The sequence below is a fragment of the Nyctereutes procyonoides genome, unplaced genomic scaffold, assembly GCF_905146905.1.
Source record: "Nyctereutes procyonoides isolate TBG_1078 unplaced genomic scaffold, NYPRO_anot_genome, whole genome shotgun sequence".
Lineage (NCBI taxonomy): Eukaryota > Metazoa > Chordata > Mammalia > Carnivora > Canidae > Nyctereutes > Nyctereutes procyonoides.
The window spans coordinates 5,226,148-5,252,000 of NW_026575119.1; the positions used below are offsets into that span (position 1 = coordinate 5,226,148).

Consider the following 25,853-nt stretch of genomic DNA (forward strand, 5'->3'; position numbering starts at 1 on the left):
TGGTTGAGCGTCTGCCTTTGGCTCAGGGCGTGATCCCGCAGTTCCGGGATCAAGTCCCACATCGGGGTTTCCTGCATGGAGTCTCCTTCCCCCTCTGCCTGTGTCTCTTTCTCTCTTTCTGTGGGTCTCTCATGAATACATAAATAAAATCATTTAAAAAAATAAGAGGAATAGCATCTAATATTTTTATCATTTGATAAAACAAATATATAGGAAGGATATAATTGTGAAGTAGAGGACAGTACTTCACACCAAATTGATTTTGTTTTATGAAAAATGCTTCATATTGTCCTTTTCTTCTTTCCCCATTGCAGCACAGACTAGTGAAAATTTTGTTAGGGACTGGCATTAAGGAACCCTTGAACTAAAGGATAAATAATCCTTGAGTTATTTTCTCTTTGGCCTAGAGAATGTCATTTGTTACTTTGTGACTGAATTTATGAAATTATTTTTTCTTTTATTTATTTTTATGAATTTATGAAATTATTAAGGCACTAGAACAGTACTTTGCTGTAGTTTTATTTGTACTAGGATTTTGCTCTATAAATAAAAATGTTGAAAAGACTCAAAAGCGTTAAAGAGAAGTTCATAGGATGTAGGTCCCAAACGTATAAGTAGAGGATCTCTGCCCAGTTTTTGCTTTTGTTTATGTTACAGGTTCCGTCAGGCTTGTTCATTCCCAGCATGGCCATTGGAGCGATTGCTGGAAGGATTGTGGGGATTGCAGTGGAACAGCTCGCCTATTATCACCATGACTGGTTTATCTTTAAGGAGTGGTGTGAAGTTGGAGCTGATTGCATTACACCTGGCCTTTATGCCATGGTTGGTGCTGCTGCATGCTTAGGTAATGTAATGGTCTGTGAATGGACATTTGTGAATCTGAGAGAAGAAAGAGCAAGTGTGAGAGCATGTTTAGTTGGTGAGGTGGTAAGGGTGGGACAGGACAGAGGGAAGAGACTCTTTTCACAGAAATGAAACAGTACTGCTATTGCATGGTATTTATGTAGCACTAGTTTTCATTCTGCCTATCTAAACTTTTGTTAATGCTAAAAATTTAATGGTAGTTAGCATCTTTTAAATACAGTGTAATGCTTTGTGACAGAAAACATCTCAGTACAACATAGGCTTAATTTGAATCTTGTCCAGGAAGATTTTTGTTCTTTTCATCGTCAAGGATCTTGGCTTAGCTATGATGACTATAGCATAGTTCCCGAGATTAGCATTCTAGCAAAATATCAGAGTAGCTTTACTCTGCAGTGATTTATACTTGGCTGTAGTGAAAGATTTCTTTACCAGCCCTCCTCCACTTAAGGCTCATTTATAGCAAAATGATAAAAGATAACTACTGTTTTAATGAAAGAAAATCTGCATTAAATAATTAAGTGTCTATGTATTGTCCTCTTGGATATGAAAAATAATTATTTCTTTTTATATTTCAAATGTCAGCTGAATTTTGGTTATGATATTTAATAATTGGTATTTTGACTTATTTTTGTTCAAAAAATCAAAATTATATAATTATTGAACTTTGAAAGTATAATATCAGGTGAAAGTAAGGACAGAATCATTTTCACCAAAGTAGCAATTATTTGATAGTGATCCCCCTTTGTCTTTAGCACTGTGCTAGGAGGTGTGCAGTGAGTGATACAGAAAGAGGTATATGCAACATGAGCCCAACCTCAAGTACGATCAAGTTGGGGAGACAAGACCAAAACTGAGAAAACAGTAGTGAGAAATATATAATGATTATATATAGTATGGAATCTCTGAAGATTGTAGGAATCTAGAGGGAAAAAAAGCTGAAGTAGTTCATGTAGAATAGAACATGAGCTTTACTTTGGAAAGTTAGAATTTAAAGAGCACTTTTTGAGGAATATAATCATGTGAAGGCATAGGAATCCAGATGAGAATAAATTGAGTATTTGTGGGGCTTTGAAGATACAATATTGAAGTAGTGAGTGCATTTTGGATACTTTTTTTTTTTTTATTTTGGATACTTTTGAAAGAGGAAAGTTGGATTAGTAAGGAGGAGTCAGTTTATGAAAAGGCAGTGATTTGTGTCAGGACAGTTTGTATTTGTAATTGGTCAGATCTGCGGCAGAGTTGTGGCTTTGGCATTTGTAGCTTGATGACTTTGGGAATGTTCCTTTACTTTGATTTTTTATTTTATTATCTTTAAAATGGAAATAATTACTAATCTATTGTTTTCAGGATTATATGAGATCAAATGCATGTAAAGCTGTAAGCACAGTGCCAGGTAAAATTAGTGACTTAGTTAAAAAAAAAAAAAAAAACCTTTGTGAACTGACTAGGGACATGTCTGGCATAGTGTAGATATGTAATACATAGTAGGTTCTTTCTTCCCTCTATTTTTAGGTTAAAAAACAAAAAGGAAGAGTTTAAGTTTAATACAGTATGAACTGGCGAGCCCTGGTAGGTTTTTGAGCAAAGGAGCAACATGGTGAAAGTAGTACTTAGGAAAGATTAACCTGGGAACATGACTTTATAAAATGGATTGAAGGTAATGGGGCCTGGAGTCAAGGAGGTAAGATAAAATAGTATTAAAATTAAGGACCAAAGTCTTAAGAGTCTGGACTAGTTTGGTAATCATGACAATATTGAGAAAAGGACCCATAGATAACTGTTTTGCAAAGCAAATCAAATGGGATTGAGTGAGGGTCAAGATGTTGAGGGTAAAGTAAAGGGATGAACCTGGAATGACTGCCTAGGTGGCCAGGGAGAGTCTAGTGCCAGTGCCAGAGTCTGAGAAGTTGGAACTGGTAGCTCTTTGGGGGATGAAGAGGACTTTGGTTTTAAGTGTGTGGTGTTTTTTTGTGACAGTGGATCATCCAGTCTTTTTACAGTTGGGAAGTGAGACAAACACAGCAGTAAGAGAAAGGTATGCATAGACATGGGGCAAATGCAACAGTAGGTGGAGAGGTGTGGATTACAAGGCATCATACAGGTGCTAGTTCAGAATGATGATTTGGGTAAATTGAATAGTTTTCTGAGGGAGGGGATATGATTAGCTTCTTAACATAAATCACAAAGTATCAAAATATTTTACTTATTTTGAAAATAATACAGAGAAGTGGATTAAGTTAATATTCTACCTACATATGAGCTTAATTTGTAAATTGGTAGCTGTGATGTAAGAGGTAGCAATGATGTGCTTCACCAAATTCTTTACTTAATCAGCTTTTATAATACAGAAATTATATCTTTGCTATAGCAATGAAGAAAATCAGTATTTCTCTAGATCTTATTAAAATAGTGATAATTGTCCTGAGAGAAGTTTTTTATGATAATCCTTTTCAGTTCTTTTTACAACTCATGTTCAACTGCCTAGTACAAGAATTCTACTAACATGTCCTGTCCTCCTTGACCAATGGGGCTTATTTTTTTTTTTTTTTTTCAGGTGGTGTGACAAGGATGACTGTCTCCCTGGTGGTTATTGTGTTTGAGCTTACTGGGGGCTTGGAATACATTGTTCCCCTTATGGCTGCAGTTATGACCAGTAAATGGGTTGGTGATGCCTTTGGTAGGGAAGGTATTTATGAAGCACACATCCGGCTAAATGGATACCCTTTCTTGGATGCGAAAGAAGAATTCACTCATACCACTCTGGCTGCTGATGTCATGAGACCTCGAAGGAACGATCCTCCCTTAGCCGTCCTAACACAGGACAATATGACAGTGGATGATATAGAAAACATGATTAATGAAACCAGCTACAATGGCTTTCCTGTCATAATGTCAAAGGAATCTCAAAGATTAGTGGGATTTGCCCTCAGAAGAGACCTGACGATTGCAATAGGTACCCTTTTTAAAAATACAGACACACACATAAATCTATTTATCTGTCAGAATCTATATCTAGATAACTATAGACATAATAGATTTCTCGAGGAAAGGAAAGCAAAAATATTTAATTAGTTGGGTTTCTGGGGGTGAAAGGTGTATTTTATTTATGTCCCTCAAAGTCTTTTTTTTTTTTTTTTTTTTTTTTTTAAGATTTTATTTAGGGATGCCTGGGTGGCTCAGCAGTTGAGCGTTTGCCTTTGGCTTAGGGCATGATCCCAGATTCCTGGGATCGAGTTGCACATCGGGCTCCTTGCATGGAGCCTGCTTCTCCTCCCTCTGCCTGAGTCTCTGCCTCTTTCTGTGTCTCTCACGAATGAATAAATAAAATCTTGGGAAAAAAAGAAAAGTATTTAGTTATTCACGAGAGACACAGAGAGAAGCAGAGACCTAGGAAGAGGGAGGAGAAGCAGGCTCCATGCAGGGAGCCTGTTTGTTGTGGGACTCAATCCTGGGACTCTGGGATCATGCCCTGAGCTAAAGGCAGATACTTAACCGCTGAGCCACCAAGGCATCCCCTTACATTCTTTAGAAAAGGAATTATGCATCTGTAAATTGTTTCCGCATTAAATACAGTTTTATCTTTTTGATTTGGCATTGTTATCAGAGATTGAAGTCAGGTTCTTTCTTTTCCCACTCAGGCCTTGTTAAGTTGATACTGTTCCTAACAGCATGTGAGATGAGGCCTTATTAGCATGTGCCGGGTTATCCTACTAAATACATTATTATATTTAGCATAGGCTTATTTGAATGCAAGTTATTAAAAATCTCATTTGTTTTTCTGTTTCATGTCACATTCACAAGGTTTTCCTTTTTTCAGTTTTTGGATTTAGGTTTACAATGTTAACATAATACTCTCTACTTTAAAGCGAAAAAAAATCATTGCTGCTTTATTTTGGTCAAATACTAAGTTGAAAAGTATATAGTATGTATAGTATATAGTATATATATATATAAAAGTTGAACTGATATTACTACAAATAGAATTTATGAAGCCATTAGCATATTATATTATTTCTTGGAGATAAACTTTATGAGGAGGAAACAATTGTGTTCTTCCAAAATTTATTTTTCTCCATATCTTATAGTCCTGCAGTATTGTTGAGGAGGCTGGTAAGACCTTTTCTATACAGTCTGATTCCTTTCCTGCTTCCCTGCAACTCCCAAAGGTGATAAAGGATATTTTAATCAGACTGTTGCTTTCATACTCCTTGAGTATTTAGTGGAGGACCATGAGCTGAAAATGTTAAGCATTTGGTCCCATGAGCCCATCCTCTACAACTGGTCTCTCTGGCCATTGCAAAAGGATTGTAAAATAAATTAATTCTTGTCCCATTTGAAGAGGGAAGACTTAGAGTAGTATTTCTCAAATCAGAGTGGAAATGCTCAGTTTATAAGAGCTATCAAAACAAAACAAAAGCGCCTACAGAGAATATCCTGTTTAGTTAAGTAAAAGGCTACAGCTTTGGAAGAGTCTTTTAAAGACTAGCCATTCTATCATTGTAAGTGTTGCTGTAGGTAATAGAACAGTTGCCAAGAATGGGCAAAGTATGTGGTCAGACTTGGCTCTTGTGTTTAAGTGTTTCAGTTTTCTAAACTATTAACCATGGCCAAACCTACAGTCAGAGAATTTGCATTGTTTAGATTCCTGTTCGTTAGGTTTTAATGGTAGCCAGCCAAAGAAAAGGAAAGGTTGGGATTTTAGAATTTACATAAAAATTTAAGGGGAAAAAAGCAGGGTGTTTAAAAGATGAAGAAAGTGGTAAAAGTTAATAATTATTCATAATCCAACTAATTCTGTGGATATGTTTTTCAAGGTTTTATTACTGTCTTGAAAGAGAATATTGTGATAGCAGATAATGTCAGTTTAAGGAATGGGTATAGGAATGCCTGGGTGGCTCAGCGGTTGAGCACCTGCCTTTTGGCCCAGGGCGTGATCCTGGAGTCTCGGGATCAAGTCCCACATCGGGCTCCCTGCATCGGAGCCTGCTTCTCTCTCTGCCTGTCTCTCTCTCTCTCTCTCTGCCTGTCTCTCTCTCTCTCTCTCTCTCTCTCTCTCTGTCTCATGAATAAATAAAATCTTAAAAAGAAAGGAATGGGTATACTTTAGATATATGAAATGTCATGTCATCATGAATATTTCACATGATTTTTAGAATACACCTTAAATATTTACCTACATATATTTTTATGAAGTTTACATTTTTGAATGAGAAAAATAGATCTGTACTGAGATTTTGTTTATATGTATGATAATATAAAATATGTAATTTATATGTATTTATATAAAATACTTTATGAAAGACAAAAAAAGAATGCTTGAGTAACTGGTAAACTGTATACCATATCCAGGAATGGGAAAACTCAAGATTTTAAAAGCACACAGTTTTCTTAATTTATAAGGTCTACATTTTTATGTCATTTCATGATTTAAAAATTTTAGTTTTTATGGATGGTACATTCACATAGTTCAAATTCAAGAAGATTAAAAGTATACAGTGAAAAATGTCTCTCACCCATGACCTCATAGTTATCAGTTTAATTGTCTATAGGTAGACATCTCTGGTTTCTTATGTATTCTGTAGATTTTATTCTGTATAAGTAAGTACATATGTTTTTTTTCTCTTTTTAAACATTGTATCAGGCTATCCAATACATGTTGTTTTATGTTTTTTTTTTTTCACTAAACAGTGTTTTGTTAGACATTTTCCCAACGAATTTCTTATTCTATTCTTTTAAAGCTACATAGTATTCTATTAAGTAGATATACCATGGGATATGTCATGGTTTCTAAAATCAGTTCCTCATTGATGGACATTTAAGATGTTTCTATTTTTCCACTGTTACAGAAATTGCTCCCTCATATATTTGATAGTCTCACATATTTAACATTCTGCCTACATGCAAATGTACAAAAATTACTGGAAGGGGAGTTATTGGATCACAGGGTAGCTGCATTTATAATGTTGTAAGATATTTTTCACATCACACCAGGTAGTGATTACACCATGTACTCCCACCAACAGTTAATGACAGTTTACTATATTAAAGTTTAGTCCAAATGGAGAGACATTTCTTCCTGCATTTGTTTTTCTTCCTGCATTTTTATGTCAAGATTAAAAGTGAGGCTGAATGTTTGATAGATATGTTTAAAATGAAGCATTTTTAACATTTATAGTGTGAGTTGAATTGTCTTTCCTATTTTCCAATTTAAGGTATAAAAGTATACTTGTTCACTTCTATTTATATAATAGGAGCTATAAGTTTTACAGGGAGACTCTTAGTGTATGAAAACCTAAATATCATTGACATATTGAACATAATAGTAAGGTACGTGACACAGTGACAGGCTACTCTAACTGTACTTAATCTCCTATTCCCTCAAGATCTTTTGTTCAGAATAAAGCTTGATTTTGCATACCTAGGAGAGCTGATTTGTTATAGTTTTTTCTTTCCATATCAATATTTCAAAACCCTAAAATAGAGTGTACTCAATATGCATTCCAAGTTAGTGCACTAGCCTTTTGTTTATCTTTGTAGTAAACTTTATAGCTGGTTTGTTAGATGAAATACCATTTTATGGATTTAGAGACTTTTTAGCTTTCTAAGATTAATACAAGTGATGAGAGTTCTGGAGCCCTGGAGAATATTTTTGCCATCTGTCACTACCAGGTTTCACATAGTCAAAAATGGAGGGGACAGCCTGTGCAACCTTTCTTTTTTGATAAGTTTTGAGAAGTCAAGCTCTTAAGAGTATATTAACATGAGCAGGAAAAGTAAAGCATAAACTTTAGGGGAAGAAAGGTCATTATTTACATTCGGATTTTATGTGAGAAAAGAACCATTTCCATTCTCCTGGAAGTGTAACTCTATTGCTACATGTGTACTTTAAAAAAAAAAAAAGCCTGAATCCTATCAGAAAATGAAAACTATGATGATATATTCTGCTTTAAAAGCCTCTGAATGAATGGCATTCAAAGAAATTGTTTTTCAAATAAAAACAAACCTAGAAGATGTCTCAGCACTTTGTAAGTACTCAATAAATAATGCTTATTAGAATAGTTACTGTATTCATATAAATGACAAATTTAAGTCCGGCTGGGTGTTCACTAGCCTTGTGCCTTGTATATCAAAGGAACATTATAATAAATAGTAACTTTTTCTAAAATTTTCTGAAACTTAAGGCATTAAATGTTGACTTAAACAGTCTCAGCATATTTTCATCAATAAAATATTTGTTATCCTAAGGTATTTAAGTTTGATGTGTGGGGTTAGTTTTAACTCAGAATATCTGTCATGCTAACAGTATTTACACTCCACCATTCATAGATCATTAGCCAGATGCTTCTGTGGGTTCAGAACACCTTAAAGAGCATCTTTCAAAACCATATATATCACTTGCTAATGGGCTTTCTTCTTTTCTTTGCTTTTATCATGCTTTTAAAGTGGCCTAATTAATGCTAGTCATTAGAACTTCAGTTAGTTCTTCCTTAACCTGAATGGTCCAGAACAGTTAAATAAGGCTTTAGAGATCAGAAGGAGCAAAAAGAATTGTAGTGTTTGTTTATAAGCTGTATATATTTATCTGCTGCTCACCTTAGGACTAATGCTTATTATTTTAGCTTAAATATTTTTATAGCAAATTTTATATTTAAAATATGTTCAGTATAGAAAAATCATATTTGTGGCCCACAGTTTTGAATACATATTAACTCAAAATACAAACATAAAGCTACTTATTTTTTTATTTTCTCCATTTCATGGGTTTCCTTTCTCCTGTGGTCTGTGTTCTGCAGTTTTTTTGCATCTTTAAACCACTTGTCTAGCACTTTGAAAGGTAGGTGAGGTAGTTGGCAGCAAACAGAAGCACTTGAAGCAGAATACACCAGAGAGGGGAAATTAACAGAGCCTTTATAAATAAAACCTGAAAAATAAGTCTGTGTCTGTTTTGGCATAATCATAGTTATGCCCACCTGTTAATGCTCATGACTCACCTAGCATTAAAAAGAGAACTAGCTAATTCACAGGGGGAGTGTATACAACATAGTCAAAACAAGAATGAAGCTCTCTTTAACTCTACCTCTGCAGGATAAGTGACATTTAGCATGGGCAGGTGCCATTCAATGATGGATTCCTATAATAAACCATGCTCCAATTTGTGCAGGTTTTAAAAAGCCATATTTAAACATACTTCCTTGTCCCCCAAAGTTAGAAAACAGCTTCAGCTTCACTAAAGAAAATTTATAAACTAAAAATATTTTATTTACATGATGATGGTTTGTTGTTGGTGTAATCTGATTCTGTGAAATATAAGAAATGACTAAATCAGCTTTTAGTTGATTCCTTTCTTGGTTAAGAAGGTAGGAAAAAGTGAAGGGACCAAATTCATGGGATACATTTGTTTAAAGTCTCTGAATAAACGGATTGCCCTTAAATCAACTTTTGGTCTTCTCTCTTTTCAGAAAGTGCCAGAAAAAAACAAGAAGGTATTGTGGGCAGTTCTCGTGTGTGTTTTGCACAGCACACCCCGTCTCTTCCAGCAGAAAGTCCACGGCCCCTGAAGCTTCGGAGCATTCTTGACATGAGCCCTTTTACAGTGACAGATCACACACCGATGGAGATCGTGGTGGATATTTTCCGAAAGCTGGGTCTGAGGCAGTGCCTTGTAACTCACAATGGGTAAGTTTGGTGAAAGAAATCAGTTTACTTAGCAGATACTTTTTTAGTGGAATTTATATTCAGTTATTAGGGGAAAGTGTAAGCTTTCAAGTGGGAAAGTGTCTTTTAGTATAAAATCAGGATCAGTATTGATCAGATTGACACTTAAGAATAAAAAAATATATATCAACTACCACATCTTTGCCAAAACATAAAGTAACACTGGTCAGGAACACTTCAGAGTTGGGAAAGAGGTGTAATGGACCTAACCTATATGGAGTAGAGAGAAAAACCTGTTTTCTTTTTGTGAGTATTTTATATTTTGAATATAACTTTCTAGTTCAGTAATAACTCTCTGGAGTTTTTGCTGATTACTATTTCAGTGATTTTTAACTTATGTATCAAGGGAAATAATATAATTAAATGAAATTTGTAAATTAGCTAAAATCCTCCTTTAGCAAATGCTTTTTCTTTCCTCTTTTCAACCTTTTCCATCCATAAATCTTTCATATAAACTAATGACAAACACTCATGTATTTAAAATGTGTAAATTGATTATTTTTCTGCCCTTTGCACATGAATTACCAGTGTTTCTCCAGGATAGGAATATAGAAAAGTTTTGTTTGGCAGATGTCCAAGGGACAGAGTAGGGTTGTCATGCACAGTATGCCTCTGCAAACATCCCCTGCTTCATTACCATTGCTCCCCTGTGTCCCTTCACTTGGGATCTGTTTCCCTGCCCGTTCTCTCTCTAGTCAGTCCCCTCTATTTCCATTTTATGACTGTTCCTCATTGAAATACTTAAGGACATTGTTTTCTCTGAAGGCTGAGGACAGAAAGGCTAGAAATAAGAAGCAAAGGGTATTCTGGATTGTGCATAAATGAGATGGTTTAACCCTGCCCAGTGCGAAGCTGGTTGAAATGCTAAACGCTTAGAGTGACTTTTGAGTGACTAAACACATGACCCCTGTCTAAGGAAAGGAGGAAAAAAGAAGAAAAGGGAAGGAGGTTTGTTTTCTTGAGCACCTTCAGGTTTCTTACTTAACTTTGTAGTACCTCTGCGAAATAGGTGGTAGCATCTTTACTTCACAGATATAACAAGTGAAACTTGGAAGAGTTTACTACTATGCCCAGTAACTCAGATCAGGGGATTAAATACCTTTCTTTTTTTTTTTTTTTTTAAATTTTTTTTTTTTTTTTTTTTTTTAATTTTATGATAGTCACAGACAGAGAGAGGCAGAGACACAGGCAGAGGGAGAAGCAGGCTCCATGCACCAGGAGCCCGATATGGGATTCGATCCCGGGTCTCCAGGATCGCGCCCTGGGCCAAAGGCAGGCGCCAAACCGCTGCGCCACCCAGGGATCCCTTAAATACCTTTCTAATTTTAGAACCCAATCTCTTGCTACTGTTTTTACACTGTGATTGACTAATAGAACATATCTTCTTTCTTTGTGATTTCTTATTTTCTTGAACAATAGTATGCCATGTTGGGTTAGGAATAGAAATACAGAGAATTAGATACATGTTTAATGTTTTCACTGTGCTAACCTAACCAGTTAAAACAACTCTAAATAATGTGAAATAAATTATCAAAGACAAAAATTCTTGATGAAAGGCAGGAAGTTTGGAATTATTAAACATCATAAATACTGATTGGAGAAGGGATGTGTCTAATAAAATAGATACTTTCTTTTAATATTGTTTAATTAAAAAATAATAGTTACCAAACTTTATTGTTTAAAATGTTAGTAAGTACATGTTAAATAGAGTAACTTTTTATGAAGTGACACAGGTTTTAGGGCCCTTTAAATTATAAGTGGCTCAATTAGAAGCTGAGTTGTTACAATTTTTGTTTTGAGTTATTCTCTGTGCCTGTCATAGTTTGGCCTTTTGTGTGCTAACAAATATGTCATTCTCTAGTTATGATTACCTGTGATCACAAAGCCGTATGGGTCAATTACTGTATTTCACTTTGCTGATTAATTCCCAGTTTTTTGGCAGCACAGATATTAAAAAGAAAAATATTTAAAAGAGTGTAGAGGGGATCCCTGGGTGGCACAGCGGTTTGGCGCCTGCCTTTGGCCCAGGGCGCGATCCTGGAGACCCGGGATCGAGTCCCACGTCGTGCTCCTGGTGCATGGAGCCTGCTTCTCCCTCTGCCTAGAGCCTGCTTCTCCCTCTGCCTGTGTCTCTGCCTCTCTCTCTCTCTCTCTCTCTCTCTCTGTGACTATCATAAATAAATTTAAAAATTAAAAAAAAAAAGTGAAGGAGTGTAGAAATAACAAAATGTAGGGGAGGAGGAGGATAGATAACTAAAATCTTACCTCATACTGCCCGTTTATAAGATAGCTTGTAGTGGGGGGTAGCTTTTTCTAAAGGAATATGTTTAATTTTCTTGGTTATATTTCCTTATTTTTGTCCTTCAAGGAAAATAAACATATATATATATCATATATATAATATATATATGATATATATATATCTTTCTATATATATATAGAAAGAAAAGAGATCATTTGGGACAGTAGCTCTTGGGTCTTTATTTTCTTGGAAGTATATAAGGAAGTAGAGTGTTTTATTCTCACTTTTAAGTTAAATGATTTAAACTTAGAAAAGAAGCCATATTTACTAGCTTTTAGTGGAGAGTGTGAAGTTCTGGATAACTGTGAGCATATTCTACTCATAGTGGGTCCTTAGAGGTGGAAAAGAACTATTTGGGGGGAGAGATACAAGGCCAGACTGTTAGCTGCAAGGAGCAAATGAGAATAGGGACGTGAGGAGAAGTGTGTCTAAATTTTAAGTATGTCAGTTATAGATTTCCTATGTTTTATATTTTAATGAGCAGAATTTCTCAAAATCTTTATAGTCTTGATGGAACTAACAGGATGTTAATAGGCATTTGCTCACAAAGAGTTTTATGACCACATACGTTTGGGAAGTATTGGATTGTATACAGTTGAGGTTTCTCTATTGTGAAATGTCTCAAAACTTATAAAATGTTGATATTATTTGAGTCTCGAGGACAATAGGAAACATTCCAAGTTTTGTTCGAACATGAAGCCTTTTTTTTTTTTGGATGGAGGAAAGAGGGCAGGAGAACTCCTGGGATTGGTATTTTTTGGAACATATTTTGGGAAAACGTTGGGCCATAGTCTGTTAACTTCTTATATCATTGCTTATTAGCCCCACAAAGAAACAGCAAATTACTCTTTACCTAAGTTATATTTTGCATTGATTTTCTTTGTACTTCCTGAAATTAATAAAGTAGCACTGAATCTGGCTTTATTCTCAAATAACTCTTCTCCATTAGAGAGGAAATATATGTATTTCCTCCTTTTAGGGCCATTATTTTGTAATATAGAGATTACTTTATAAATCTCCAAATTTGCCATTTGGTCCTTAATCAATTTGTAACTTTCCTCATTTTGTACCTTGTGATTTGGCAGAGATTACTAATATACTAACTGAAATTAATCATTGTATATAACTAGAAAGAAAATAAGAATTAAAGTGGTATTATTTGTCAAGATTTTTCACATTTCCTGACTCCCAACTATAGAGTGAATTGATGGTCTTTTTGTTTGTTTTCCCTCACACACTTAGAGAAGAACATCCATTGAGTGATTCTGTACACATTTTTTTTTTATTTCATGAGGGCATTTTCTGAGCCTTTTTGGAGGGAGAACTTATTCACATCCTCTGACAACTTTTCAATTTATCTTCATTCTTAAGGATCGCTGTGTTATTTTAAATAATGAGAAAACATTAGCAGAGAACCTGTTTCTGCCTTTCCTGCTGCTTGCCCTCTGTGCTCTCCCACCCCACACCCAGTTGTCAGCCTTAATTTTTTTATAACCGATGTATCTGTAGACCTGGACTACTTTAAGTGAAGCGCCCTAGTGATGTTCATTAAGAAGTCAGGATGTTCAAAGGCAGTTGAGTAGTAAAGTTGACTTAACTAGGTCACCAGGGAGATGTCCAGTTACCCTGAAGGGCATTCAGGACGGGCTTCTAGAGTTTGAAGATTAAGGCTTTTTAAGGTTTTAATCATTCATTATACATATTGCCGTATATTGTAGTTGAATTCATTGACTTCCCTTATAAACCAATACCCAGGATTTTGTTCTAATAAATCTAATTATTTTCAAGTATCCTTGTGAGAATTTATGCCCCTCATTTCGCCTATAATAGTGATAGGTTAACTGAGAAATAATCATTTAGGAAAAAGCATGCATAACGTAAAAGTCATTTTGATCCCCAGTCATAAATATCTTACTAGTTTATTTTAAGAAGTAGTGTTCAGAAGGTCTGGAAAATCCGGGGGGGGGGGCATGTGTATTGAGTTGGCATTATTTATTGAAGTGCATGTTGCCTTTCGTTTTAATCCCAAGTAATAGTAAAGTAAATGTCTTAAGTCTCCTCATTAATGCCATTAAGGCTATTTGACCTTTGCTCTTCCGAAGTAGATCCAAATAATAGCTTTTTAGAGATGAGAAAAATACTTTCCCCTAACAAAGGAACGCTGATATGAAACTAAATCTTAGAGGTTTATAGCTGTGTATTAATATTGTTCCTTTTGTACCTTTCTTTATAGTCACCTTCATTGCGATCTTTTATAATTTTGATGTTTAATTAAAAAACTTCACAGATATTTAAAGATAGTATCATGTCTCTTATGAAAGTCACTAGAATTGATGCAAATGGAACCTGGGATTTCGAACCATTTTTGTTTCTGTTTTTCTAAAGTTCATTAAAAGCATTCTTATGGTTCATGTTTTTATTTTTGTCTCTCATTCTTTATCATTATGATTGGAACCTCTTTTAATTTAATTTCTCACAGTTATTAGCATAACATGATCTGTTTCAGGATTGTCTTGGGGATCATCACAAAGAAGAACATATTAGAGCATCTCGAGCAAGTAAAGCAGCACGTCGAACCCTTGGTGATTAGATATATCAGATCTCCTCAGTAGACCCCGTACAAGTCAGGAAGCATGAAACTTGTGAACTGTTCAGTTCTGTCAGGCCCAGATGCCTGCTGAATAAAAAACCTTACATGCTGCCAATTCCATTTTATCTTATAAACTCTGGAAGATACATTTAGATATTTGTAAAATCGCATTCACAGGAAGTTAGCAAAAGTTAACGTCTCTCATCAGAATCACCTGTTGCCATTTAAGAACTGTAAACAGTTTGGTAGTTAAATGAGTAAACACTGTCGGACATTCTTAAAGTAAACACAAGTCTGTCTACCTTAGTGGATAACACCGGTCTCAGAAGATGCCTGACTGGTTAGAGATGTCTGCCCCCAACCCCTACCCCAAACCCTTTTTCTTTTTATGTTTTCTAATCTTGCGGTACTCTTGTAGTAAATCTAAGCTCATAAATGATTTTAACTGAGCTTAGCAATGTTAGAATTGCCAAATGTTGAATATTTTTTATGGGCACACTTAAAACTAGAGTGTAATGTTGGATATATTTGTGATCATAGCATTAGTTCTTTTTCTGCTACACCTCGCATACCTTCATAGTCAAGAATGTGTGTCCTGCCATTTCATTAGTGAACTGTACCTAGACTAAGTGAACTGTACCTAGACTATGTGTGTGCCCCTTTTGTATGTCCAGAATGCTGTGAGCAGCTTTTTGGGGTCAAATGCATTTGTTTTAACTGGCTTTATGTCCTAGTGGTTTCATGACTAAAGATAGATTTTGAATTATCTTACCGTACCTTACAACCTAAAAATTGTCTGGCTTTAGCAATTCCTGAAATTATTTTGCCCTGCAATTGTCATACTTCTATAAAAAACCTGTCCCAGTTTGCTTAAGCACACAACTGATTATGTATTCCTGTTGTAAGCTAATATTTCACAAGTGTTTCATGCATCCTTTTTTAAAAAACTACTAACCAGAATAATAAGTAGCTACTCATTCATTCTGCTTTCTGCTTCATCTATAATAATCTGTTAGGACTGCTTCTTGATTTTTCACTTCTCTTTTAATGTAAGCATTAACAACTAAGACTTTCATAAAAGCACTGTATCTTAACTTTTTTGGCCAAAATCAAAAGAGGAAAATATTGATGAGTGCACTAGAAACTTGGATTGTTTTATCAATTTATTCTTAGGGCTCTGAAGCTTGGGATTGGAGTTCTTTGTTGACTATTTTATCTCAATTGTATGTGCTTTCATGAAGATTCTGCATACAACTGGGCAATCCTTAAGTTACTTTTTTAAAGTTGGTTAAGTTTGGTTTAAAAAAAATGGAATATTGAGGAGATTTGGTCATCAGACATTTTACTGCTTTCTCGATATCATGGGAATGAATTTTCCTTCTACATTGGATCAGTATCATTTCTTGTTCACACATCCTCCCATTTTTTGTTACTTTTTTGTTGGCATACACGAATCAAAATACCTCTACTTCAATGTGGCATGTGGTCCTCAGAGTCTTGGTAGAAACGACATCGTACTATTAGTGACCATGATACTTTCATATCAAAGGATGGTTGCTGGATAATTTAATTATCTTTACCAATAAAATACTTTTTGAAAATACACAATCACGGTGCTTGCTTTGCTCTATTCCTGTCAACAAAAAGGATTCAGTTATAGATTGAGCTTTCCTTTTCTTTTCCTTTTATTTTAATAGCAATCTTATGTTTATTCCTTTCAGGCGCCTCCTTGGCATTATAACAAAAAAAGATATCCTCCGTCATATGGCCCAGACGGCAAACCAAGACCCCGCTTCAATAATGTTCAACTGAATCCTATAGATGAGAGAGAGGAAACAGAAGAGGAAGTTCATTTGTTGAATAGCACAACTCTTTAACTTGAGGGAGTCATCTACTTTTTTTTCTCCTTAAAAAATCTAAAAGCCGGGCTTTTTGCAACATAGTTTGCAAATACTGCTGGTGGAATGAAGGAGTTGTTTGGGGAGGGAAAGGAGCGAGAAGGAAATGAGTGAGGTATTTCCCCATCTAACTGAGAGCAGCAAATCATCTCCTGTTCTGCACTGGATGCATTCAGCTGAGGATGTGCCACAGTTGCGCAGGCTGGAGCGTCAGCAGAAGGGGTGCCACAGCCCCAGCCCCGGAGCACCCAGAGCACCTGGCCTGTTACTCCGACATCGCAAAGACACATTAGCAGTCCCTATTTCTGGAGGGATTACTTTGAATTGAGCCATCTATAAGACTGCAAGGTCTTGCCCTTTTGTATCAAAACTGTTCTGTTTAATTCATGAATTATTATAGTTAAGCATTGTCTTTCTACATTCCAGAAGAGCTTTTCTTTCTCTCCCTCCCTCTCTCTTTTTCTTTCTCTCTTGAGCTGTAACAAAGCCTCTGTAAATTGGTGTGCCCTTTTGAAACAGTCCTTTCTCATATTGAGATGTACTGTGATTTTACTGATGTTTCATCACAAGAAGGGAGTGTTTCTTGTGCCATTAACCTTGTAGTTGGCACCGCCACTAAATGCTTGGAGCAGTCACATGCACCGCAACAGGTAAAATCTCGAGTGAAGCGTGAACAAAATCTCTCCGCTTGTGCGCATTGTGGTTCAGAATCAGCAACAATGAAACTCAACTTGTAAGGATAAACAGAGTTTTTTTTGTTTTTTTCCTCTCAGACTTTATGGATAATGTGACCTGGTCTTATGCAAATTTTCTATTCTAAAACTATAATCTACCCGTACTGTTCAGCGTAAGGAAACAAAATGCTGCTGCTTTGACAGTAAAGAGAAGGAAGTATTCTGTTTAGCTGTATCTGGTATTAATTGCATGTTTAAACACTGGAATTTTTTTTTCTTGAAATTAGATCATTTTTTGTTTCTTTCCTCAAGATATTTTATTGCTGACACTGAAGAAGAAATGTAATTCATAACTTGCACTAAATGTATATTTCTTTTCTTAAAAATTTACCATTCTTATTTATATTTTTATGGATTAAAATTTATAAAATACAGATCAGTTAATATCGCGCTTAAATAATTTTACCTTTTTAATGTGATTTTTATAGACTAATTCAGACTTAAAATTATGGAGATATGAACAAAGTTTACACTGGGAACAAGGGTTTAAAAAGAGGTTGTGGTTATTTGTCTATGATCCAATGTGTACATAAATCTTTTTCTGATCTTTCACTGCCATCCTCTGGATTATGTCTTCTGATCTGTACATTTTGACTCATTAATTAGAAAGTTAAAACACAACAAATCACTTTGCAGATTAAAACCAAAAGTTAAATAGCGTTAACCTTTTAAAAAAAATCAAATGAAAACAATTGCAAAGGTAGCAGTTAAAATTTTAATCTGAACATAACCTTTGAATCTTTGGGTATGTCACATCCATAAGTGTTCAGTTAATGTTTTGAATATCCAGAGTGCACATTTTTGCAGAATGAGTTGAAAATGTACTGGGGTGAGTTTGGGATTTTTGTTTTTGGAAATGTCTTAGTCATGGTCTTAATTCACTATCAGCAAAGACAGTTTACTTGAAGGACTAGCCTGAATATTCTGTGCTTATGCATTTTTGGTAGGAAATGAATTTAGCAGACAGACATTTCCTGAAACATATCCAGCAATGAGCCATTTTTACATTTTGGAAGTGATTCTTCACTTTCTAGTTCTTAAAAATAATATACCTATAAGATCTTGAAGCTTTATTAGATCATGAGCCATATTAGAATGACAGTTCAAAGTTGAGCAACATTTTAGGAATTTCATGAAACGTTTCTTCATTTTGCTATCTGCCCTTTCTAAAATGAGTATCTTGTCCTATTTTACTTCCTCCCTCTGGCAGACTTTGGGCTTTCTTAATGACCCCTTTAAAGTTATCTGGCCATCCAGAGTGAAATCTTTTCTAATGATGCTTCTATATATCCTGTCTTCATCTAGTCCTGAGTGCATTTGCAGTGTGAACTCCACCATGGGTTCTTGAATAGCTTGTTTGTCTTGAGTTACAAGCCTTCAGAGAAGAAACCAGCTTCTTTGCAGATAGCTTCATAACATTAAACATCACCTGGATTTTATTTTCCATGCTTCCTTTTTGATTTCACGTCCTCTCATTGCCCATCCTGCTTCACAGACTGATAATTCAGGGTGGATATTCACAGCGGATGTTAATTTTTTTCTTGGTATATTTCTATCCCTTGTTAGGTTTTACTGCTAAAATACAGGAAAAGTGTATTTCTAATTGCATTCAGTGGTTTTCTTCAGTAATACTACCTGTTCCACTTTTCTTTTTGATATGTTGAGGTGTGTCAGCTTTTCAACCAAATGATGAAATAGTGGAGACCATGAAATATATGTGCCTGGCTAATTGGCAAATTAATTGACCAATACAATAAGTGGAGCGCCTTATTGGAGTACCCTTTTTGAGAAGGTATGATGAGAATGGGCAAGGGTGTCAGCATCTCTTATTAATAATTGTTTTCAGTTTTGCTTCATGAAGAATGCTTAGTTTGTTAATCTGTGATGTTGCCTAGAGCTGTATTTATCTGTTTTTATTTATACTAGTGTAGTAAAGCTGCATATCATTACAGTAAAAATGATTACTGTGATGAGTTAATCAGAAAATCTATTAAAATCTATATGACAATGTGTGGTTTGGCCTTTAATTATATCTGTAATAGTCCTCCCACTTCTGCTGCTCTATGCAGTGTAGGCCAACATGCCTGGCACATGCAGCCTCAAAGGGGTGATAAATACAATGTTTCTCTAAGGTTACAAAGCTATTTCTATACTTTGCAGGCAAGGGGCAACAAAAGAATAGATACCGGGTTGAACAGCAGGATGTAAATACTACCAGCAATAATGTAAAGTCTCCGTTTGTTGGTGAAAGCTGCAGGTTTACCGAAAGATTTCACTTTAGTTTACTTTCAAAAAATTTTAAAAAGATTTATCTATCTATTTTGGAAAGGGAGGGAGGGAGAGGGAGAGAGAATCGCAAGCAGACCCTGCGCTGAGTGTGGAGTCTAAGTGGGGCTCAATCTCAGGACCCTACGATCACAACTTGAGCCGAAACCAAGAGTCAGACACTTGACTGGACTGCCTAGGTGCCCCTACATGTTTTTTTTTTTTTTAATACTACTTTGTACATTTGATATCCACAGTGCACATTTTTGTAATGGCTAATAGGACTGCCTAAAAGGAGGTAGTAACATTTGAATTGTTAAACAATTTCAATAGTCTAATATTAAACTCTTAGTATAAAAGTAAAGCACTTGACTTAAAAGTCCAGAATAGATTTTTTTTTTGTCATCCATTTCATTTGACCATTCACTGAGTTTTTATTGAATATCTGTGTGAGAGACACTGTGTTGTGTTCCTGAAACTTACACTCCAGTAGGGACAGAGACATATATGTCAGATGGTGGTATCACAAACTAGCTCTTTTTTTTTTTTTAATTCCTGTGTGCCATGCGCTGTTCAAGGCATGCATAAATTAGGCAAAAATTCCCATTCTGATGGAGAAAAACCAGTAATGGGGAGGCTGCTATTTTTATAGAGAGTGATGATAAAGGGCCTCAGGGATAAAGTGACATTTGAGCAGAATCCTGAAAAATGTCAGGGAATGATACAGTTACCTGTGAGAAGAATGTTACAAGAAGAGGAAACAGTATATGCAAATATCCTGAGGTAGGATACACCTGACAGGTACAAGGAATATCAAATAGGTCACTGGCTAGAGTAGGGTGTAAGAGGAGGAAAGACGTTGGGGATAGAGTTATTTGACTTCTGGATAAAATGGGAAATCAGACAAAAGTGACATGATCTGACTTAATGTGATTTCTGGCTGCTTTTTTGGGGATAGACTATAATAGTGAAGGGGTGGGAGCTGGAAGACCAAGTAGAAGGCACTTGGAATAATCAAGGTGTAAGATAAGACAGGGGCTTGAACCTGACTAGAGCAGGTGGAGGTTGTCTGGATTCTAGACATTTTGGAGGTGGCATAGGCATGACTTGCTAATGGATCAGATATAGAGTGATAGGAGTAAAGGATGTTTCCAATGGCCACTGAATAAATTGGGAATGACTCCAGGAAGACTAAATTTGAGGTTGTGCACAGAGAAATCTTGTTTTAAACATGAAATTTTAAATTACTTTCTGACTCCCGAGTGGGGACGTCAATTGGGCAGTTGTATTTACAAGACTTAAGTTCAGGAGAAAGGTCCAGCTGTTGGACCCTGGCTCACGGGTGCCAACGTGGCCCGGTGGACGCCCCAGAGACCCAGACCCCAGACAGGCAGATGCAATTAGCAAGAGGGTTTATTGAACGTTTGCGCAAACGGGCTCTCCGCCTCCGAAGAGGAAAAGAGCCCCGATTAGCAATTACAGGGATCTTTTAAAAGGCAAAAGGAAAGAAACTTCCTAAAGACAAAAGAACCGCGGGAGTCGCATGGCATCCAGGTTGATTTTGGGGAGGGTCAACATGAACCTATTCAGGGACATTCCAGTCAGGGTGTGGGGGGGGGGAACGGTTTTCTTATTGTAAACAGAATGCTTTTAGTTGCTAAAATTTCAGGAAGAAGACTGGATGGGCTGCCTCTGGATTAGGGCTGGCCCTACTTACAAGGGGGGAGGTTTCTTCACAGCCTAAGAGACCTAAGAAATACGGGAGGTCCCATCCTGAGTCAGGATGAGATCCCTATGGGATTGAGTGGACAGAGGCCTGAGCATTGACATACGTCTATGTTTAGATTCAAGGAGATGAGGGGCCAGAAGAGGGAGCAGACCGTTAGGTAGGGTGAAGATTGGTGCCGTTAAGAGAAAGGTGGGTCCCCTGAGGCAAGTGAGTAGGTTTCAAAGAGGATCAACTTTTCAGGTATTGCTGATCAGTGAAGCAAATGTGGATTGAAAATTGTCCAGTGTAGAGATAATGGGTAGCTTTGACTAAAGCAGGTTCAGTGAGATCAGGCAAAAATCTGATTGGAGTGGGTTTGACAGAGATTGATGAAAGGAATTGAAGGCAGTTTTTTTCTTTGTTTGTTTTTTTTAAGATTTTATTTGAGAGACAGAACATGGGAAGGGGCAGAGAGAGAAGCAGACTTCCCGCCGAGCGGGTAGCTCGACCCCAGAACCCTGGGATCATGATCCAAGTCACCCAGGTGCCCCTGAAGGCAGTTATTTCAACTCTTGCTGTGTTTTTCAGAAATGGGATGTGTGAAAAAGGGTGTTTTGTCTTTGGATGCAGGATATTATAGCTTTTGTTGTGGATAGAAATACTTTAGAGGGAAAATTGAAGAGAGGAGAGAGAGGTCTTTGAGCAGCAGGCAGGAGGGAATGGCATCTCAGGCGCACACTGGGACATTAAGCAACATTCCTAGCAATGTGGGAAAGGCGGAGCATATTGAGTAGTTGGTAGTGTGAGGTGAGATTTTGTGGAAGTTACTTTGTTTTTCTTAGTGAAATGAACAGAGGGCTGGGAGGTATTGTTGCATGTTTGAGGAAAGATGTGAAAGTAACAGGATTAATGGGCAGTAGTATGACCACCTTGAGGTTAAGAGGAGACCAATTGTCATGGTTTTATTTTTTTCCCCAGCCACCTGATACTGAGAAGTAGGAGTAGGCAGCTTTTTATCAGGCTTCAGGTTCTAACATAAGTACAACTAATGGAAAGAGGGCTAGTGGAGTAGATGTGGGAGTGATTATAATGATGGAAGAGTGGAATATAAGGGCTGGATAAAGAAGCAAGAATATGAAGTGAGGGAAGAAGAGTGAAAAAGGCTGTTTAGGTCACTGAATTGGTGCAGGGTTTGGTGGGGTTGAGAACCAGTTGGAGGGGGGGCTAGAGGAAGAGGTGAACAAAAGATGGGTGGTGGTATTTTGGATAGTTTTTTTTTTTTTTTAAGGATTTTATTTATTTATTCATGAGAGACAGAGAGAGAGAGAGGCAGAGAGACAGGCAGAGGGAGGAACGGGCTCAATGCAGGGAGCCTGATGTGGGACTTGATCCCCGGGACTCCAGGATCACGCCCTGGGCCGAAGGCAGGCGCTAAACCACTGAGCCACCCAGGGATCCCCTGGATAGTAGTTTGTTCACAAAAATAGCCCTAGTTTGTTGACCCCTGGTCGGGATCACTGAATAAACTGTGAGGTTTAGGGTATCAGAAGGATCATCTGCATAGACAGTGGGTATCTGTTATTGTGGCGACGTGGTTTGTAGCACTATCTTAGATTAAGTTTTAGAACTTTCATTTTTTCCCTTGGGTATATCTTTCTACATGCATGTCTGAGAAGTCCTACAGAAACTCCGTTATTAAGCTCCAGGAATGAGCTTAGCTAAATTTGAGGAGGGTAGTGGTATTGTTCAATTCTTACCGGGTTAAGGTACACTTCACTTGTGAGTCTAGGCCCTTACAATGTGTTCTCAGAAGTATAGAAGTGGTGTTTGGAAGCTACTCTAGCCATCGGATGGCCACATCCTAGGTAGATAGAAGATATTCAGCAAACTAGGTTTCAGCAGCCTGTGTGTGGGTGAAAGGAAAAAGAAAGGTTTGGTATTGTATGTATGGACCATGCTCTAATGAAAAGCGTTCAGTAGTTGGAAGTTCAGTACATTCTGACACTTGCTTCCAGCCCTCTGATGCAACTTGGAGTCTGAGACTGTAAATCCACAGTATCCAGATTATAATGGCCATACATTTGGCACTGGTCTCCAGTTCGGTCTTGGCTACTATATGCCTAGCTTTCTGAAAATACACATTCGTGTTAGGTTTGTGTAAGGAATGGGTGAAAAGCTGATCTTTTTTTGTTCCTCCTTCATTTTAATTTGTTGCTTGATAAGAAATCCTGTTAGAATCCATTTTATTGATCACAAGGAGGTAGATTTTTAAAAAGTTACAAACTATATTTGAAACTGTTGGATCAAGAAATGGCAGTATTAAACGGCTAGTATTTCTAGCTAAGCAGATTGGTTTAATAGAAGATAGGTGGATTTATTCGAATCGTCAGTATTTAAAAGATGTTAACTATTTCTAAATACTGACCCCCAATATTAAGTACCTTAGAAACTAAGGAAATCTGAGGGAAAAAGCTCAGCTTCAAAAATTTAAGATCAAATGTGATTTGGTCACCATTTCTAATCAAAGAATTGTGTGATGCAGCCAATATCACTGTCACTGTAGGGATCCCTGAGTGGCGCAGCGGTTTGGCGCCTGCCTTTTGCCCAGGGCGCGATCCTGGAGACCCGGGATCGACTCCCATATCGGGCTCCCAGTGCATGGAGCCTGCTTTTCCCTCTGCCTGTGTCTCTGCCTCTCTCTCTCTCTCTCTCTGTGACTATCATAAATAAATAAATTTAAAAAAAATCACTGTCACTGTAAGCTTACAGCTTAGTTCAGATGCGGCCAGAACCTGCTGCAGATGCTTACACCCTGAAATGGGGCAATTCCTGAAAATCTCCTGAGACCTATCACTATGCAAGTTCCAGTTCAGTAATGAAAGGGAAGGCAAAAGGATGGTTTGGTTTAGTTTGGCTAAGCTGTTACATAGTGTCTCTCTTGAAGAAAGCCATCTTTAGGGTGTATCTTTCTACATACCTGTCTGAGAAGTCCTACAGAAACTCCGTTATTAAGCTCCAGGAATGAGCTTAGCTAAATTTGAGGAGTAGTGGTATTGTTCAATTCTTACCAGGTTAAGGTACAGTTCACTTGTGAGTCTAGGCCCTTAGAATGTGTTCTCAGAAGTATAGAAGTGGTGTTTGGAAGCTACTCTAGCCATCGGATGGCCACATCCTGGGTAGATAGAAGATACTCAGCAGACTGTGTGTGGACTGAAGAAAGCCATCTTTAGGCTTTCTTCAAGAGAAGGGCCCAGGGCCTTCTGGCCTACGAGGGCAGCATGGGCCGTGGGAGGAACACATTCTAGGTATAGCCTGGGGGATATTAGACCCCAGAAGACATTCTATTGTTTGAGAATTCTTACCTTAAGGGCATTTCAAGTTTCCCAAATCGCTGGTGTGATTTTCTCTGGCAGTTAGTGAGCAGCATGTAATAGGGTCATTTTGTTCGACAAATAAATAGTAAAAGGTGTTACTGAGGGGGATGTGTATACTGAAAAAATTCATCATCTTAAAAAGCTTGCAGCTTAACTAGGGAGATGAGACAAGCTGCTCAAATTAAAGATCCTGGCTGGAAGTGTTTGCCGATAGTCTACTCATACTTTATATCAAAAGAGTGTCTCAGGACCCCTGGGTGGCTCAGCGATTTAGCGCCCGCCTTCAGCCCAGGGAGTGATCCTGGAGTCCCGGGATGGAGTCCCACATGGGGCTGCCTGCATGGAGCCTGCTCCTCCCTCTACCTGTGTCTCTGCCTTTCTCTCTCTGGGTCTCTCATGAATAAATAAAACTAAAAAAAAAAAAAAAAAAAAATACTATTTTAAGGAGACAGCTGACAGGATAAGTGACTCTGGAGACTGACAATTCAACAGAAGTTCTTTGGGTAACTCAGGTCAATCTTCTGCAAAATGTGGGGTTTACGAGACGACCTAGGGCTTTTTTTTTTTTTTTTGTCTTGAACTTCATACAAAGGAAAAAAACTTTATATGCTCTTCAGCACAATCCATAGAGTTGGCTATTTTACATTTGGGGTTTTTTTTTGTTTTGTTTTGTTTTTGCTATTTTTAAGATGAAGGACGTTTTGTCAGGCTTGAGGAGGATGTGAATCTGGTAAAACACAGCTGTAATCATGGACTTGTGCTAGAAATCCAATGATAGAATTTGCAGAAAACTTTAATATCTAAACTAATGGTATAGTAGTACACTATACTATCAATAGTCTCATCTATATTGATTAGTAAATGTAGTGAGTCAAGGAACTGTTTTAAAGAATATACCTAATGGATACCTGGACTACATATGTATCACCTGGAGATGCTGTTAAAATGCAGCTTTGGTACCTCTGGGGTCAGGCACCTCCCATTTACTTCCCGTATGCCTTCCCCACTGCCTATAAATCCAGTCTCTAAAGCTATAGCTATTTTTTTTTAAGATTTTTATTTATTCATGACACACACAGGCAGAGGGAGAAGCAGGCTCCTTGTGGTGGGGAGCCTGATGTGGGACTCAATGCCAAATGGAGGCAGATGTTCAACCTGAGCCACCCAGGTGTCCCAAGCTATACCTATTATTAACTCAAGTCTGAGAAATAAATATTTAGTTGCCCATATGTTAAGTACTGAAACAGGATTCCCTGATGAGAGAACAGTCTAGTATCCACAGGCAGGAGACCATGACTTCCTGTGACATGTCACAGGAGACTCTGGATGTCTTTCAGATGGGATTAGAAAGAACATCACCATTCAGAGGACTGACTGCCATTTATCTGCACATGAAAGAAATG

At 37.1% G+C, this 25,853-nt stretch overlaps 1 protein-coding gene across 5 annotated transcripts in view; it reads left to right on the forward strand.

The window, feature by feature from the left end:
• Positions 1–17,479, forward strand: part of CLCN3 (chloride voltage-gated channel 3) — a 91,366-nt gene extending 73,887 nt beyond the window's left edge. For 3 of the 5 annotated variants that reach the window (XM_055334503.1, XM_055334506.1, XM_055334504.1), the window contains 5 exons: positions 658–844; positions 3,419–3,817; positions 9,324–9,540; positions 14,388–14,463; positions 16,193–17,479. In XM_055334503.1, the coding sequence (XP_055190478.1) occupies positions 658–844; positions 3,419–3,817; positions 9,324–9,540; positions 14,388–14,463; positions 16,193–16,348 (1,035 nt within the window). In that variant the 3' untranslated portion in view covers positions 16,349–17,479. The remainder of the gene's footprint in view (positions 1–657; positions 845–3,418; positions 3,818–9,323; positions 9,541–14,387; positions 14,464–16,192) is intronic. The other 2 variants (XM_055334505.1, XM_055334507.1) reach the window with 1 other exon arrangement.
• Positions 17,480–25,853: the final 8,374 nt, after the last annotated feature.